Genomic DNA, 16,752 nt, shown 5'->3' with positions numbered 1-16,752 from the left:
CTTAACCAACACCAGGGACGTCAAAAAAACCTGCGCAAGATTTCACAGCTAGCAAGTGACAAAGCCGGGATTAGCCCCTGGTTCCATAACCACAAGGTCAGGCAGTGGGTGGCTGGCAGGGACAGCCCGCACAGTGGGAGCGAAGAACGGTGAGCTGGAGAAGGAGGGGGGACGAATACCATAATATCCCTGACAGAGACAACTTCCAAAACGGCCCAAGAAGCAGACACGCAGCGAAGCCCCTTACTTCCGTGGACTCTGATCCGTCAGAAGGGCTGTGGAGAGTTTCTGTGCCAAGCAAAGCCCCTCGTGTTGCATTCCCGGGGCTGTTAGAGACACAGTAAGCCTTTAATAACCTCCTCAGCACACCTGAAATCCAGGTGTTTGAAGGAGGGGCGGGAGGAGGTGGCTGCCAAAACTCAGGGGTCTCCGTGTCATTGTTTTGTTCTGTGAGCCACTTCAGTGCCGACCCCGCGCCAAGGCTAAACCTCAGCTAGTGACACAGGCAATTCATTCTTGTCCTTGAACAAGGAGACCCGGGCACCGCCGCCGTGGGACCTCCCCACCAGCCCGCTCATCTCCTGGGGAGGCTTGCACCTGCCGCCTGCTCCCTCTGTAGGACGCTAAGTAGAACCACGGGGGCCCTGGGCTGTGCGTTAGGGGAGGAGCCCGCGCCGAGGGAGCTGGCCGGCGCGGGAGCCCCCGCCGCGCCGCTGGCCACGCTGCGGGGAGCGAGGCTTGTCAGAGCCCAAGCGTCACGGTCGCCGCCGCGCAGCCCATTGGGCAGAGGCGCTCGCTCGCAGCCTGGTGGGAGCCGAGACGGAAAAGTGCCGAAATCGCCCCGCGCGCGCCCACTGGGTCTGCTGCGCGCCGCGCTGCGCGGTGCAGGGCTCCCTGCTCTCCCGGGACAGCCGCGCGCGCTCTGCTCCGCGCAGCGCCCCGCCACATTGCCAGCCGCTAGCTCGCGATCGGCGAGCAGGGTTCCCCGCACCATGGTCCCTTACTTCTTGCTGCTCTTCCTCTTCTCCTCGGTGCGGGCCACCGAGCGCCCCGAGGGCCGGGCAGACCAGCAGAGCCTGGAGGCGGCCCTGGCCGTGCCCAACGCCTCACACTTCTTCTGGAACAACTACTCGTTCTCGGACTGGCAGAACTTTGTGGGCCGGAGGCGCTACGGGGCCGAGTCCCAGAACCCCACGGTGAAAGCCCTGCTCATCGTGGCGTACTCCTTCATCATCATCTTCTCGCTCTTCGGCAACGTGCTGGTGTGCCATGTCATCTTCAAGAACCAGCGGATGCATTCGGCCACCAGCCTCTTCATCGTCAACCTGGCGGTCGCCGACATCCTCATCACGCTGCTCAACACCCCCTTCACTCTGGTGAGGGTCCGGGGCCGGCTGCCCCTTTGCGCCCACTCCCCACCCCCCGACACCCCATCCTCCGTGTCTCCCTGTGGGGCTCCCTCACGGACCCCTATTTTTCTTCCTTCTCATCTCCCTGTCTCCTCTGCCTGTCTTCACACTTCTCAGTCTCTCCCCTCTCCCTCTCATTTCTAGGTTCTCAACTCTCTCCTCCTCGGTTTCTCTTAGTCTTTCTGTTCGTCTCTGCCTCTCTCAAGGCTTGCTGTCTCCCTTTTGCCTCTCTTTGCCTTTGTCCTCTTCAGTCTCTGTGTCTGTTTAATCCGGCTCACCTCTTATCTGTTTTCTCCTTGCCAGTGTCTGTGGGTTTGGTTTTCGATACTCTCTCCCTTTCCCCCCTTTCTCTTTTGCATTCACTCCCCCGTCTCCTCCCTCCCTTCTCTCCATCGCCTTCCAAGCCTCAGCTTCTGAGGCTGGTGGCACTGGATCAATCATTCAAGTAGATGATTTCCCATTTCATCTCACCGAGTGTGGGCTTGCTCCCTAATCACGCTCCCTAATCATCAGCTGAGGTTTTTAAGTCACCCCCCCACCCCAGAAATGCCTACCCCCACCATAGGAAGCTGCTTTGTGCCACAACTGGAGGCTCAAAGCAGTTGTGAATTGTTAACAGCACATTTTCCTGGGCTACTTATTGGAATTTTATTTCCCTCCTGAGATTTGACAATGAGACTGTGTATGCGGCTGTGTTGCAGGGAGAATGGAGAGGAGGTGGACATGGGCTGATGGCTTCCTTCCCAAGGTCTGGCTGCCCAGCATTGCTGGTGCTGTCTATGGCCAGACAGTGCGATTCTAAAGGACAATTTGGGACCGTGAGGGCTTTGACTGAGCAATCAGAATGACAGTCACACTGCATGTGTTTGTAGCATGAGCTACATGGAAAACAAGACAAACCTCCCAGATAAGGAGTTTACAGGGTAACTTTATTGTTATTTGAGTTATTATCAAAGCAGTAGCTGTTTATCCCTCTCTGGCGCACACACAGACACACACACACAGACACACATACAACTAGAAATGACTGGCAGGCAACTAGAAGAGGATGAGCCCGCCATTCCATCCACCTGTGTGAATGTGCTTCCACACCTTATGTGGTAGAGGTATGGGCTTTCTCTTGCCCTCACTTAGGAGAATAGTTGTATTTTGCAGAAGAGGAAACTAAACACAAAAAGGCTCAAATCCTTGTCCAAGGTCACCTTGGCAGAGCCAGGATAAGAATTGCATCCCCTAGCTCACCTTCAGAGGTCTGGGAGTCTGGAAGCACCCTGGGACAGTGTTTATCTTCCACTACTCCAGACCATGGACTTGTCTTGCTTTCCTGCCAGGATGCATCTAATCCATTGATGGCCAACTGAGATCCTCTAGGCACTAACCAAGGTCAAAGGGACCTCCCAATACTGCCCCTCTGTTGTCTTGAAGCACAAGAAAGCAACATCTCTGGGGCCTCTTGCCTCCTCCCTCGGGTCCTGAGCTGAGCATGTGGGATGCTGGGGCTGAGCTGGGCCACCCTGATGGCATCTGCAAGGCCCCAGGGCATGGCCTTTGTGCTGTTGCCCAGACCAGGAGGCAGGGCCAGGTCCTTAGCAGACACGCAGGGGGTGGGTTGGACGTGGGTCTTAAGCTAGACTTCAACTGAGAGCTGGCAACCTCTGCCCCAGGGATTCTCCTGCAAGAGAGAGGACGGTCCTGGGAACCCAGCTATGCACCCAGGATAAACCAGAGCAGCCTGGCCTTGAACCTGGCCCATGGACCTTGCCCCAACCCAAATTCCTACTAGAGCATACAGGCACTTGCAGCCAGGGGGAGGGAGAAGGTTGCAGGGAGGGTCTTCCAGCCCCTCAGCTGGCTCAGCACAGACTCCCCAACTGAACAAGGCATCCTGCCCTTGGCTGGTGGTGACAGTGTCCTTTCTCCCTGATCCCCCTTCCTATGCACTTTATACACTACAGCCCGGTTCTGACCATTGAGAGAAAAGCGCTTATAGACAGTTCCCTGGTTCAGACATACAGAGAATGTAGTGGGTCCTGGAAGAGAGAATCTTTCATTCTGAATGATTCGCAGTCCCATGAGAAGGTCAAAGGAGACTTCACATTGACTTTTCAATGGGACCTGGGTGAGAAGAGATTTCCCAGGTCAGTGCAGACAGAGTGACCAGTGGGCTGAGAGAACGTTGTGTGGCTTCGTGTTGCTGGAGGAACAGAGATGAGAAGCACGGTGGAGGAGTGGGCGAGAGAGGGAGAAGCCAAGGAGGGCTGGAGCCACATCGCAAAGGGGCCTTGATGCTAACAGGCTCAGTTCTGAGAGCCATGATGATTCTGAGCAGGAAGGTAACAAAAATCCAATTTTTGGCTAACAAGAAATCCACCCAGCAGTGTGCTCTCTAAATTACAGATAGAAGAATGGGACAGATAGGAGAACGGGGAATGCTGGGAAGAAGCTGTAATAGGGCCATGGCCTTGGGACTGAAGAAGAGGGAATGGATTTGAAAACTGGACAGCAGCAGAACTGCAGGAGGTGAGAAGCAGGAGGAGTAGAGCCGTCTTGTTCTGGGACTGCTCCAAAGCCTGAAGCGGCTCCTCCGTGCCTGTCCCAAAAGACAGTGAAGCCCACGGCCTGCTGTCCTTGTCTCGTGATCTGGCTGCACTTGTCTGGACTCTTAGCCATACATTCCAGCCAAATCGACCCACGCCGGATGCCTCAGACAGCTCCCAGGGTGTCTGATGCAGTGCCCATGCCTTTGTTGTCGTCCCCGCATGTGCACCTCACCCGCCTCACGTTGTCATAGTGGCCGTTTGCAGCGTGAAGGACTTGCTGTGAGGCACTGCTGCACCTACTCCACATGTGTTACCTGTCGAAAGGGTTGGCCCCATTTTACAGATAAGGAAAGTGAAGTTCAGAGGCATGAGTGAGTGCTTTGCTCAAGGGGACGGCCCTAAATGACAAAAACTCTGCTGGAAATCACTGGACTACCCGTGTTTCTGTTGGGCTGCTTTGCTCCATTTCTCCCTGTCATCCTTCTCTCTCTGCCCACCCCCACCTCTATTTGGTGGGCTCCTAGCCCTTTGTCTGGGCCTCTGTAGGGCACTGATGGCTTTCTGTCTTGCATTGCAGTTAGTTCCGCCCTCCTCTGCCCAGACTGGAAGTGCCTGCTTCAGAATCGATGTTTCATCTCTCTTGGGCACATACATTACTCAGAGGAGCTGCTCAAGTACTAATTGAGTCGAAAATGTGGGAGGAGGACCGGGCCTGCTCCTAGAGCCCCATTTCCCCACCCACACCTCTCCAGGCTCCTGGGCCCCCTGCCCAGATAATGAGTTGCAAGGCCAGCTTAGCCAAAATTTGCCAGCACCGCCCACACACAGAGTAACTTTTCAGACATGTCTCTCCCACTGGACTGAACTTGGATGGGCCAGAAATGAATGTTATTACTACACATAAAAACTAGTTACTATTTATTTCTAATGACAGCCAGCTAGCAAGCTGCCAGATATGGGGTTCCTCCTTTTATAGACTTAAAAAAAATTTGGTCTTACTTTAAGGTAGAAATTTTGAAGCCTTTGTTTTTTGAAAATGAGAACAAGGTTCAGAAAGGTTACATATGTTGTCCCAGGTGGCAGAGTAAGAAAGTATGAGAGAGGGAGGTTGGAAGTCTTATTCCAAAGCCCAAGTCCTTCCCAGCTCTCGTGGCACCTAATGGCCTAGAAGCACCATCAGGGTTGTTTTTTAATTGAGTGAACAAGCATCAGTTGTGCTGGGGGAATCACATGGTTAGAAAGTCCGGAGAAGCAGGGCAACTGGGAGGGGGCTCCCGAGGTGGGGGCATGGCAGGGGTGGGTGTCATGGGCAGAGTCTGGCTCCTGACCTCTGGTGGGCTCGTCTCCAGGTCCGCTTCGTGAACAGCACGTGGGTGTTCGGGAAGGGCATGTGCCACGTCAGCCGCTTCGCCCAGTACTGCTCCCTGCATGTCTCAGCACTGACGCTCACGGCCATTGCTGTGGACCGCCACCAGGTAAGGGTGCCTCTGCCCAGCACACAGGCCTCTCAAACCTTGCTTTGTTTCCTGGGACCCTGGGGGACTCCTGGGGACAGGGTTTCACCCTGGTTTTCAATGAGTGTGTTTGTTTTTCTTATTAGTTAATGTGAGGACTTGGCTTAGGGATACTAAATCCTTTGTTGCTGTTGTTGCCAAAAGCTGTTTCCAACTTGCTGTTCCAGTGAACCTTCACGATTTGGCATTTTCGATCTCATAGGTTAATGAGCTTGTTGGTGGGGGTTGGGGGAGGGGGCAGAAAAGCAAACCTGGAAGACCGTGGATGAAAGGAGAGCAGGCCATGATTCAGCTCTGGAGAGCTGAATGTTGGAGGGGAGCAGCCCAGGGTGTCCAGGCAGAGGAGCTGCTGGCTGGGGAGGCACAGTGGCACCCCGGGCCAGGAAGTCCCTGCTCACTCTTGAGCCTCTTCAGAAGCACATGGGAGATGTGTTGGAGGGAGCCCAGGGGGACCCGAAGGGTGTGTTGGGACGAGGCCTGGCACATCCTAGTTCAGTGAGCCTGTGTTGCATGTTTAGCCATACACTGACTCGGCCATCAAAGCTCAGAAAAGTGCACATATAGCTTTTCCAAGGTCATGTGGTTGTGAGTGATGAAACCAGAAATAGAACTGAGGTCTGGCTGGCTCCAAGCCAGCCCTCTGATCCTCAGACCACCCTGCTCTGAGAAGACTCAAAGGAACCTACCAGGCCAGTGTCGTGACGCCCACCAGGACAAAGAGAGACAGCAATGATTCTGCGTGGCATGTGAAGGTGCTGCTGGACCAAGGGCTGGGAGGTTTCCAAGTGCAGATTCAAGGATGCCCTGCAATATGAGGAGGGCTTTGCTGGCGGGAGTGTCTGGTGGTTGGCACACCTGCCTGGGAGGTAATGAGTTTCTTGTCACCTGCCATCATTGAGCAGTGTCTGGATGACAGTGTGATACGGATATTTCTGAGGCGTTTCATGCATCCGATAAGAAACTGATGAGCCGGACTGGGGAGTATCTTTATCTCTGAAATGCTTCTATTTTGTAGGAATTAACTCTTTGTGTATCTTGAAGATGCTTTAGCGCAAAGTGAGAAGTTTGCATATGAATCTTTCCTACCTTTTTCATTTTTAAAAAAAGATTTATTTATTTGAAAGGCAGAGTTACAGAGAGAGAAAAGGACACACACACACACACACACACACACACAGAAGAGAGGGAGAGAGAGAGGGATCTTCCATGTGCTGGTTCACTCCCCAAATGGCTGCAATGGCTGCAATGGCTGAGGCCAGACCAGGCTGAAGCCAGGAGCTTCTTCCAGGTCTCCCACATGAGTGCAGTGGCCCAAGGACTTGGGTCATCCTCTGCTGCTTTCCCAGGTACATTATAGCAGGGAGCTGGATCAGAAGTGGAGTAGCCAGGACTTGAACCAGTGTCCATGTGGGATGTCAGTGTCACAGTCAGCGACTTTACCTGCTTTGCCACAATGCCAGTCCCTCCTGCTTTTTCTTAACTCACTCCCTTAATTCAACTAGAAGGGCTTTGTATTACCTTCAGGTGACCTGTGCTTACTGTCCCTTGCCCACTGAGCACAGCCAACTGACAGTTGACTTGGGGACTAGGGGTGAGGTCTTGCTCATGCTGACCACATACATGGCTGTGCTATACACCCAAACATGGCCTTTGTCACAGAGCTCCCTGTTTCAAGCCTCTGCCCCAGGCTGCCTCCCACTTCAGCAACCCAAACATGGAGGGTTGTGAGGGGCAGAGATGGCAAATTCTTCCAGAAAGGAGAAGTGCTGGGCAGCTCCTGAATCCTCATCACTTCCTCCCATATGGCTGAAAAAATGGGGAGGAAAAAAAATCCCCAGGACACAGCACTGTAGAAAGTCCAGTGTGTTCTGGGATGGCACCCTAAGGCAGAGGTGGTGTTATGACCCCTCTCCCCATGACCCTGTGCTCACATATCCGAAAATGCCTTCTCTAAGAGATAACAGTTCTTAGGACAGTTATGATGCCACTCTCAGTTTCTCTGTTTCCTACGCAGCTTCCTGCTAATGCACACCCCGGGAGGCAGCAAATGATGGTTCAAATACTTAGGTTCCAGCCACCCATATGGGAGACCTAGATTGAGCTCCAGGTTTCTGACTTCACCCTGGTCCAGCCCCAGCTGTTGCGAGCGTTTGAGGAGTGAATCAGTGGGTGGGAGATCTCTGTCAGTTTCTCTGCCTTTCACATAAAGTGGGGGAAAAAATCATTGCCGTCTTAAAAATGAGGATGCTTGCAAATTCCGAGGTCTTTGTTTAGACCTTGTAGAATTGATTGACATGTGATATCAATTCCAAGATGCACTGCAGCCTGAAGCCTGGCTTTACGATAGGCGACAGAGAGGTGGGCCCCAGTGCGTTTTTGTAGCACTCTCACAAGTGGTGTTCCGAGCTCCCCCACGGGTGTCAGTGCAGCTTTCCATGAGTAACGGGAGTCTCCTCTGTCTGTCAGCCTCACACCCTCTGAGTGCTTCCTCACCTAGGGGTTCTAGAATCCTGGGAAGCTGGGAGCAGAGGCCCAGGAACTAGAGGCTGCACATGGCTTGCTCCTTTGTGAGCTTTGCTGTAGGTGCCTGGCAAACTGATCTCTCTGACGCCTCCCCACCTCTCCCTGCACCCTGGTGCTGCCTGGGTATGACCAGCCAGAGGCATTGACCTGCCAGGAGTCTCTGAATTCAGATGACACCCTCTTTCCACCCCTTCTCTCACCCCCAGCCACCTGATACAGCCCAATCATGAGGGTAAGGGGTGCCTGGCTTTATAAATAGCACCTGCTCTACATGACAAGTGAGTGGCACCATCAGAGTTCTTATTTGCTTCAAAACTTCTTCAGCACACTGATCTGTGTATGCTTGCTTTCCAGGTTATTATGCATCCATTAAAACCCCGGATCTCGATCACAAAGGGGGTCATCTCCATCACCGTCATCTGGACCATGGCCACCTTCTTTTCACTCCCACACGCTATCTGCCAGAAATTATTTACCTTCAAATACAGGTGAGATGAATTAGCAGGAAGCAGGGGGAGGGAGGGCTCCACAAAGGGCGATCTGAATGGGCTCTGGATCCACATCTCAGAGTAACGAGCAGCCCCTCCCCGAGCTGTCCCCTGCCCCTCTCCCAGCTTCTCTGGCTTTGGGACCATGGCTGTTCTTCACGTTTTTCTGCAGTCTCGCTTTTCTGATTCTCCCTGTGGATGGTGTGCAAGGACAAGGCGATAGTTTCTCAGCTTCTGTCACCAGGGGGCGTGTCCACCTGCAAACTGATATCAGAATTATCAAAGCCTTGTTTAAAATGAGCAGGGTCTAAATTCCTCATGCAATTTAGAAACAAATGTGCCTGCCTGTGTATGTTGGACGCAGCCTCTGCTACCTCTCCCACCCCTCATTCCGCTTTCTTTGTCCTGTGCTCTCCAGAGAGAGATTTTCTATTGCAAACATTCGGGTTTTACAGATTTGCAAGTTCACCAGAAATGATCTCTCTGCCAGCCCATCAGTCTGGGAAGAGGAGGCCCCTTTCTGAGTTTGCTGCCTTGATGATCCCAAGTCTTAGATGACTGTCACTACAACACAAACCATCAGTACTTGATGGATGGATGGATGATCTTAGAGTGACTTTTATCATTTTACAGCTGTTGCTTCAGATGAAGTTCCTTAGAAATGGGTTCTGAGACAAAGTGAAGTACACATGCAAATGATTGATTGATGCAGAACTACCTAGGGGAAGTGGGCAAGGGAGTCAGGGAGAAGGAGGGAGGACGGGAAGGGGAGAGACCAGGGAAGTTACTGATTTCAGGGGAAGCTGCACCTGTGCCACAGGGGGTGGGGAGCAGGATAGAAATGCAGAATTTGCCCCACCTTGAAGCAAGGGAGCTGGGCTTTGCTATTATTCCATGTGTTAGTCATTGATTCCAGCCTTTCCTGGGGTCAACAAAACCCCTCGCTCTTCTGGCTCTTGGTGTGTCTGTGTGAAGGGTCTTAGTGTGTCTGTGTGAAGGGTCATTATTAGGGGCCAGATGATTGCAGGTGCCAGCTGTTTTCACTGCGCAGGCAGGCGCTAGGTGCTGGGAGAAGGATCAGAGGGGATCCAGGCAGGGTGCTGCGAGTGTTGTGACAGTAGCCATGTGCTGCCCACCTGAAACACACACACATACTTGTGACAGAAGCAGAGCAAGAACAAGCTGGAAGCAGTGATTGGCATAGTGGGTAAAACGCTGCTTGGGGTGCCTGCATCCTGCTTGGAAGTGCTTGGGTTCCGCTTCCAATCCCAGCTTCCTGCTCAAGATCACCCTGGAGGCAGTAGGTGATGACTCAGATGCGTGGGTCCCTGCCAGCCATGCGGGATTGAGTTCCTGGCTCCTGGCTCTGGCCTGGCTGTTGGGGATACTTGCGGAGTGAACCAACAGATGGAAGATCTATCTCTGTGCCTTTCAAATAAGATGAAAATAAGTGAATAAATTTTAAAAAATTAAAAAGAGGAACAAGCCCTGAAGGCTGATTTCCATTAATTTATTAAGCCCCATCCTCAAATTCTAGAATATTCAAATAAATCATACACCCAGAGCCCCCAACACTCAGTCTTCATCTCCCTGCATACTCACAGGACTTTATTTTGTGCAATAAAAAGAAAATGGGGTTTTTATTTTGTTGTTGATGGCCTCCACCACATATGAGGAGCTCTTGAAGAAGTCTGTGGGAAATGCATAATGAAGCAGTTGTGCATGGGTTTCAAAACTTTTTGCATGAAAATACCCTTGCATGTGAATTCCATTTTCCATGAACGTTTTGAAGCAACATTGTATAGCAAGAGCAGAAAGCCACATAGCTATCCTAAGATCGACTGGGTCTCACACAGACTAGGCATAGTGCAAGGGGAAAAGGTGCAGAGAGATTCAGGTGGATTCTTTTTTTTTTTAATTTTTATTTATTTATTTTTTTGACAGGCAGAGTGGACAGTGAGAGAGAGAGAGACAGAGAGAAAGGTCTTCCTTTTGCTGTTGGTTCACCCTCCAATGGCCGCCGCGGCCGGCGAGCTGCGGCCGGCGCACCGCGCTGATCCAAAGCCAGGAGCCAGGTACTTATCCTGGTCTCCCATGGGGTGCAGGGCCCAAGCACTTGGGCCATCCTCCACTGCACTCCCTGGCCACAGCAGAGCTGGCCTGGAAGAGGGGCAACCGGGACAGAATCCGGCGCCCCGACCGGGACTAGAACCTGGTGTGCCGGTGCCGCAAGGCGGAGGATTAGCCTAGTGAGCCGCGGCGCCGGCCTCAGGTGGATTCTTTACCCTTATAGAACCCCCAGCATAGCAAGGGAGCAGAAATATAACAGATAATTAGGCCCCTGCATCAAAGGTGGCGTCAGTGACTGATGTAGAGGGGTGTGGCAGAGAGAGAGGCTGGTGCTTCTCGGGATGGAGCCTTTTGGTACTGATCCCGCCTCTCTGTCACTCTCGACTTCTGCCCCCAGCGAGGATGTGGTGCGCTCCTTATGCCTGCCCGACTTCCCCGAGCCAGCCGACCTCTTCTGGAAGTACCTGGATCTGGCCACCTTCATCCTGCTTTACATCCTACCCCTCCTCATCATCTCCGTGGCCTACGCTCGCGTAGCCAAGAAGCTGTGGCTGTGCAACACCATTGGTGACGTGACCACAGAGCAGTACCTCGCCCTGCGGCGCAAGAAGAAGACCACTATCAAGATGCTGGTGCTGGTAGTGGTCCTCTTTGCCCTCTGCTGGTTCCCCCTCAACTGCTACGTCCTCCTCCTCTCCAGCAAGGTCATCCGCACCAATAATGCCCTCTACTTTGCCTTCCACTGGTTTGCCATGAGCAGCACCTGCTACAATCCGTTCATTTACTGCTGGCTGAATGAGAATTTCAGAGTGGAGCTCAAGGCATTACTGAGCATGTGCCAAAGGTTGCCCAAGCCTCAGGAGGACAGGCCGCCCTCCCCGGTCCCTTCCTCCCGGGTGGCCTGGATGGACAAGAGCAATGGCCGGAGGGCTCCACTGGCCCATAACCTCTTGCCCTCATCTCAGCTGCAGTCTGGGAAGACAGACCTGTCATCTGTGGAACCCATTGTGGCAATGAGTTAGAGGAAGTTGGGAAGAGGCTGGGGAGGGCTAGGAAGAGCCTGTTTCCTCACACTATCTTAACAATGCTCCAGTCAAGTGCTCGCAGCAGCTGTAGGACTCTTAAGTGCCTAGGAAATTGCCCAGGCTTCAGTTCCTGCTGGATGTGAAAAGAAAAAGACAGCTGTCAACCACATGTGTATTTATAAATTCCTGTCTAACAGGCATAGTACCCGGGGCCCCTGAGCCAGAGAACCAAAGGCAGCAACTTCAGCCCTGGTGGGAGCTGAGTGAACTGCCGTGCAACCCTTCCTATCACAGAGCATCCCTAAGGGAAACCGGAGTCACGCTTTGGGGTGGCTGCCCTGGCTGCACAGCGCCCTGCTGGAAACAGGTGCACCAGGCCAGGGAAGCGCTAGCATGGAGGCTTTTATGTCTTGCTTTGTGAAGTCTTTGGACCACATCGTCACTGGCCTGGCCCTCTCTGTGGCAAGAAAGGACTAGCTTGGGTTCCTTAAAGCAAAGAGAAAGATTTACCACTTTGAAAAGCTCAGAAAAGAAGCACAAAGGAGGAAATAAAAGGCACCCCAGTATTAACTTATGACAACCTCTGTTCACATGCTGGGAATTTACTTGCTGATCTTTCCTTGTGCATACGTGTGTGTGTGTGTTTGTGTGATTCTAACTATGCTTTTCCGTGTAAACTCTATGGATCAGCAAGAAACATGCACAGCAGAGTCTGAGCTTTCTCCCAAGGGTTAAAGAAGAGATGAGAGAGGAACCTAAGGGGAAGACTCGCCGCACTGGCAGAACTGGCCCCCTCTTGAGCAGGTCCTGGCTCACCTTTCTCTCCTAGACGGTAGCTGCTGGGGTGAGCCAGGAAAGGAGACGCAGCAGGAGGTATAAGTCCTCCTTCCCTGCTAGTCCACAGAAACAAGAGGTGGTGGAACATTGCTCTGTTTTCACAGCAGGCAAAGGGACAGGCTTTCCAACACACCGGAGAAAATAGTGCTTAGACAACTCATCTGCCAAGCTGTCTAGACAGGCCATTTTTCTGCATTGTCTGAATATTTTCTCTCACCAGTTTTTGAAAGAAGATTTGCTGTGAATATCATCAAGGCAATTCACCTGTCACAACAACCTATGGGACCCTTGAGGCACCTTATTCCTTTGCAGGGCACACTTGCCCTTAACCCAGCTCCAGATTGGGCAGACAGACCTGTCATCCATGGAACCCACTGCAGCTATGAGGTAGAGGAAGTTGGGAAGAGGCCGGGGGAGGATCTGTCTCCAGCTCCTATTCCAGAGATTGAACGTTTTCATTACCTCCCATCTGGTCTTGGTTGACTCATGTGTCACCCAGAAGGGAGATGTATCAGGCAGAGTGGAGCTTCACTCCCCAGCCCCATGCAATAGCTGCTGTCATACTGGTTTTAGGGCTCCTCCCAGCCAGATCATGAAAGCAAAGCATGGATATGGAGGTGAATGGGAAACAGATTTGGAAGAGAAGGAGTTTGTCTGAGATTCATTTAGATCTCTTGGTTGTTAATTAAAACTGAACTTGGCTACATCATCTGCCTCCCTATAATGAACCATGGGGGTCTGTGTAATAAGGATGTTTGAAAAAGTTTAGGATGCAACATTTAAAAAGATCTTTTACTGACATGTTTAAAAAGTGACTTTTGGTGGGGCAAAAGATACCTTCTAAGGCCATTGGGGTCCCCCAGTGGGGTTTTCAGGCCAGATGGGCCCTGTGCTTGTGCCTGTAGTCATTGTCTCCGTGGTGTCAAGAAGTAGCTAATAGTTCCATTGCTATACAGCCATAGAGATTCTGTGGACACGATGGGAACAGGCAGAGGGACACCAGGTGTCTTGCTCTGGGATTCAGGGGGAAAGCTTCCTTTACCCTGCTCTGAGGGTATCCGGAGACACTGCCAAGGCACAGAACCCTCTTGGTTTGGCTCGCCTATCAGCACCCTGTCTGCTCCCTTTCCCATGTTGGCTGTGTGCTGCAGAGTGCAAAGTGCTTTCTAACTGTGAATGTGAAATTGGTAAAACTTGAGTTTTTCTATTGTGCTGTAAAGAGTGCTTTCTTGTGAATTGTTCCAGTCTCAATAAAATATCTTTCTGGCTGTGCCTCTGGGACTTGTGATTTTGTCAGTATTCACGTGGATTTGACTGAGGGAGCATGGAGGGGATGTAGCCTAACACCAGGAATTGTTTTTTTTTTTTAACTTTTATTTAATGAATATAGATTTCCAAAGTACAGCTTATGGATTACATTGGCTTCTCCCCCACTATGACTTCCCTCCCACCCGCAACCCTCACCTTTCCCACTCTCTCTCCCCTTCCATTCATATCAAGATTCATTTTCAATTTTCTTTATAAATATAAGATCAGTTTAGTATACATTAAGTAAAGATTTCAACAGTTTGCACCCACATAGAAACACAAAGTGAAAAATACTGTTTGAGTACTGGTTATAGCATTAAATCTCAATGTACAACACATTAAGGACAGAGATCCTACATGAGGAGTAAGTGCACAGTGACTCCTGTTGTTGACTTAACAAATTGACACTCCTGTTTATGGCATCAGTAATCTCCCTATGCTCCAGTCATGAGTTTCCAAGGCTATGGAAGCCTTTTGAGTTCACTGACTCTTATCTTATTTAGACAAGGTCATAGTCAAAGTGGAAGTTCTCTCCTCCCTTCAGAGAAAAGTACCTCCTTCTTTGAAGACTTGTTCTTTCCACTGGGATCTCACAGAGATCTTTCATTTAGGTCATTTTTTTTCCCCCAGAGTGTCATGGCTTTCCATGCCTGAAATACTCTCATGGGCTTTTCAGCCAGATCCGAATGCCTTTAGGGCTGATTCTGAGGCCAGAGTGTTGTTTAGGACATCCACCATTCTATGAGTCTGCTGTGTATCTCGCTTCCCATGTTGGATCACTCTCCCCTTTATTTATTCTATCGGTTAGTATTAGCAGGCACTAGACTTGTTTACGTGATCCCTTTGACTCTTAGTCCTTTCATTATGATCAATTGTGAAGAGAAATTGATCACTGGGACTAGTGAGATGGCATTGGTACATGCCACCTTGATGGGATTGAATTGGAATCCACTGGTATGTTTCTAACTCTACCGTTTGAGGTAAGTCAGCTTGAGCATGTCCCAAATTGTACATCTCTTCCCTCTCTCATTCCCACTCTTATATTTAACAGTGATCACTTTTCAGTTAATTTTCAACACTTAAGAATAACTGTGTGATAATTACAGAATTAAACCAGTCATATTAAGTAGAACAGACAAAAAAAATACTAAGAGGGATAATGTATTAAGTTGTTCATTAACAGTCAGGGATATGCTGATCAAGTCACCGTTTCTCATAGTGTCCATTTCACTTCAACAGGTTTCCTTTTTGGTGTTCAGTCAGTTGTCACCGATCAGGGAGAACATATGATATTTGTCCCTTTGTGACTGGCTTACTTCACTCAGCATGATGTGTTCCAGATTCCTCCATTTTGTTGCAAATGACTGGATTTCATTGTTTTTTACTGTGGTATAGTATTCTAAAGAGTACATGTCCCATAATTTCTTTATCCAGTCTACCGTTGATGGGCATTTAGGTTGGTTCCAAGTCTTAGCTATTGTGAATTGTGCTGCAATAAACATTAGGGTGCAGACCGCTTTTTTGTTTGCCAATTTAAATTCCTTTGGGTAAATTTCAAGGAGTGGGATGGCTGGGTTGAATGGTAGGGTTATCTTCAGGTTTCTGAGGAATCTCCAGACTGACTTCCATAGTGGCTTGACCAGCCTAACACCAGGATTTCACATGTGGGAAGTCGAGTACAAAGAGAGGAAACCTCTGGCTCTTCATGTAGTGTCTCTCACTGAGCCGGCTGCCAAGCCCTTCGCCTGTGATTGAATCCGCACCTGAGCTCAGTGTGCTGAGTCAGGATGAGGTGAAGCCATCACCTGTGGCTTGAGAGCCCCTGTCTTGCCCTGCACTGGGCACTGCCTTCCCTGGATTTACCTGGTTCCTGCTCCACTGGGCCCGGGGTCCCAAGATCCAGCCAGGTAAGTGGGGTGGGAGCCTTCCTTGCATACATAATTACCTTGATGCCATTCAGAGCCCAAGAAACCTATTTTAAACAATTTCACAGACTGTTGTAAATAGAGGTAATTTGCTGAGCCTGGAGGAAAAATTGAAAGCAAATGCAAGGTGCAGGGAAGGGAATGAGATTTGTTAATGTTTTCCATGTGCAGTGCTAGGGGCTCCTGAGCTCACTTTCCCTCACAGTGATCCTCCACAGTGGCCATTATTACTGTAGCTGAGAAAACTGGGATTCAGCAAACCTCAGTAGCTAAACCTCTGAACAGCTGAAGATGCCGAATCTTGGAGATTAGGTTCTGAGAAGGTATGTAGAAGAAATATATTATTCCAGTGTTCTCTAAATTTTCTTGATTATGACATGATTTTTTTTTTTGTGGGGAGAGTAAACCTGTTAACCATCCTGACAACTAGTGTTTGAGTTGCATATTCTGGGAAATTGACTAGGTGAGCCCCAAGACCCCTTGCAGCTCAGTAGTGTATGGATCCTGGCTCTGGTAGGGTCAGGATCATGGTGCACTTAATTCTGATTAGAATCATCTTCCAAGCAAGTTCCCAAGTGATGCCCATGCTGTTGGTGCCTGCTTGGCTGACCAGGGCAGGTTGCCAGGGCAAAGAGCCATCTCCTCGCCAGCTTGGCTGGAAGTATTCAGGCAGCACAGGCAGAACACAGCTAATACTTCCATGCTGCCAGCTTGAGATGCATCACCAGGGCCTCTGTGTGGCTGGGAGCCCTTCCAGGGTGTCTGAGGAATCTGGGAATACTGGGAGTCTTACAGCATCCTTTGGGGAGCCATCCTTGTCTCAGAGAGCAGCCTGAAGATGGTAGATACATGTGGTCAGCTTCCCAGTGCCGTAGACCCTGGTTCTTAGCATCTCACTTCTATATTCCTCAGTTCTCCTTCAATTTTAAGGAGTAAGGGGAGGGGGGAAAAAACCTGTAATGATGGGTACATCTTGAAAAAAGGGAAACAAACCTAATGTATTTAATGTGAAAAAACCCTGGACTCACGTCTGCTTTGTGAGGGTTTGTAAGTTCTCTTGCAGGAAACAGGCTGTTTGCTGCATCATGGGACAAAGTTCTGGGTTGTAACTGC

At 50.6% G+C, this 16,752-nt stretch overlaps 1 protein-coding gene across 1 annotated transcript; it reads left to right on the top strand.

Moving 5' to 3' along the window:
• Positions 1–612: 612 nt before the first annotated feature.
• On the top strand, positions 613–13,679 carry GPR83 (G protein-coupled receptor 83). Its single transcript, XM_002708629.5, has 4 exons — positions 613–1,376; positions 5,299–5,424; positions 8,341–8,474; positions 10,942–13,679. The coding sequence occupies exons 1-4, from the start codon at positions 993–995 to the stop codon at positions 11,564–11,566; spliced, it is 1,269 nt and encodes a 422-aa protein (XP_002708675.1). The 5' UTR covers positions 613–992; the 3' UTR covers positions 11,567–13,679.
• The last annotated feature ends 3,073 nt before the right edge of the window (positions 13,680–16,752 follow it).

Source organism: Oryctolagus cuniculus, chromosome 1, assembly GCF_051225735.1.
Source record: "Oryctolagus cuniculus isolate XC-2025 breed Fujian yellow rabbit chromosome 1, ASM5122573v1, whole genome shotgun sequence".
In the NCBI taxonomy this organism is placed as follows: Eukaryota; Metazoa; Chordata; class Mammalia; order Lagomorpha; family Leporidae; genus Oryctolagus; species Oryctolagus cuniculus.
The sequence above is the reverse complement of the archived record's forward strand: the minus strand, read 5'-3'. Positions and strand labels throughout refer to the sequence as shown.

Bases quoted from the DNA above. Each gene is read 5' to 3' on its own strand.
- GPR83 (XM_002708629.5), top strand. From the start codon at position 993: ATGGTCCCTTACTTCTTGCTGCTCTTCCTCTTCTCCTCGGTGCGGGCC. The intron at 1,377-5,298 runs GTGAGGGTCCGG...GCTCGTCTCCAG, and splicing joins TCAACACCCCCTTCACTCTG to GTCCGCTTCGTGAACAGCAC. The intron at 5,425-8,340 runs GTAAGGGTGCCT...CTTGCTTTCCAG, and splicing joins TTGCTGTGGACCGCCACCAG to GTTATTATGCATCCATTAAA.